The sequence below is a fragment of the Sinocyclocheilus grahami genome, unplaced genomic scaffold, assembly GCF_001515645.1.
Source record: "Sinocyclocheilus grahami isolate Dianchi unplaced genomic scaffold, SAMN03320097.WGS_v1.1 scaffold1801.1, whole genome shotgun sequence".
In the NCBI taxonomy this organism is placed as follows: Eukaryota; Metazoa; Chordata; class Actinopteri; order Cypriniformes; family Cyprinidae; genus Sinocyclocheilus; species Sinocyclocheilus grahami.
This window is the reverse complement of record NW_015506980.1, coordinates 190,684-191,809: the sequence shown is the minus strand read 5'-3', so window position 1 is coordinate 191,809 and position 1,126 is coordinate 190,684. Positions and strand designations below refer to the sequence as shown.

The 1,126-nt window shown below is 35.8% G+C and overlaps 1 protein-coding gene across 1 annotated transcript in view; it reads left to right on the top strand.

Annotated features, from left to right (window-relative positions):
- Positions 1–695, top strand: part of LOC107572717 (cell adhesion molecule-related/down-regulated by oncogenes-like) — a 22,956-nt gene extending 22,261 nt beyond the window's left edge. Inside the window, exons 14-15 of the mRNA XM_016259149.1 lie at positions 5–37; positions 231–695. Of these exons, the coding sequence (XP_016114635.1) occupies positions 5–37; positions 231–385 (188 nt within the window). The 3' untranslated portion in view covers positions 386–695. The remainder of the gene's footprint in view (positions 1–4; positions 38–230) is intronic.
- The last annotated feature ends 431 nt before the right edge of the window (positions 696–1,126 follow it).

The following is a 1,126-nucleotide window of genomic DNA, read 5'->3' as shown; positions in this document are numbered from 1 at the left end:
CCAGTGGAGACAAAGTCCACCCTCGAGCATCAACGAGGTGAGAGAGTTTCAGCGCTATAAAGAGCTCTCTGATTCATTCCGCACTCCTTCTGAATGAGGAAAGTCGGTGTTTCTTCTTGCTGTTCAGGAAATTACTGCATTGGCAAACTGTAAATTACTCATCATGCAATATTATTTGGATATTATTCTGGTGCATCATTTTTTTCTATCTGTATATGTGTGTGTAACAGGAGTTCAGCCCGTGCAGCATGAAGACTCGGAGGGTCCTGTGGTGTGTTGGGAACAACTGGGACTGCCTGATCTGGACTGTAAGGAAAAAACAGCCTGGATCTCTACTGGAAACCTGAATGGAGATCTCATCCAGCCTACCGTGCAGGAGATCTGAACACGTTTAAACCAGAAAATACTTATCAAACATGCATACACACTAAACACAAGAAAGAGAACGAGAGAAATTGAGAATAGGAACATGAACGAATTAAAAAAATTGCCAGTGATGGATTAGTCAAAGACATTGAGTGACTTGAAATGGACACTAAACTGACTTCTTACAGAGCTGGAGAAGACTGACGAGAGAAAGAAGAATGGAAATAAACAGAATGAAAAGAGACTTTTATGCAAAGATGATGGAAGACTCAAAGACTGAAACGATGGGAGGACTTTTAAAAGTAAAAGCAAAAACTCTTTAGATGACTTATTTATTTTTTTTGTAGTAAAATATTATTTCATATGAATGTATCTGTTGTACGAAAAAAGTTTGTCTTTTATATTATTTATGCTTTTTTTTTTTTAAATGAGAAACTTTTAATTTTTTTGTTGTTTATTTGATTTTGTATATTGTTTTGTTTGTTTGTTCCACACAGTGTGGAGTTTAGCCATTGTATGTGTAAAGTTTTGTAATAATATAAAGAGAAGATTAAGTATTACACCTATCCATTTCCTCCTCTTAAGTTTTAATGCTGTATCTTATTTTACGCTCTCAAATTGCCGAATATGGATGAATATTAAGTAGGTAATATAGTTTATATAACGTAGTTTCATACGGGCCCTCAACATGGTTTATTGCACCTCTAAAACACATATGTAATCCACAGCTGGAAGCCTGCAAGCTCGCATCTAAAACGTT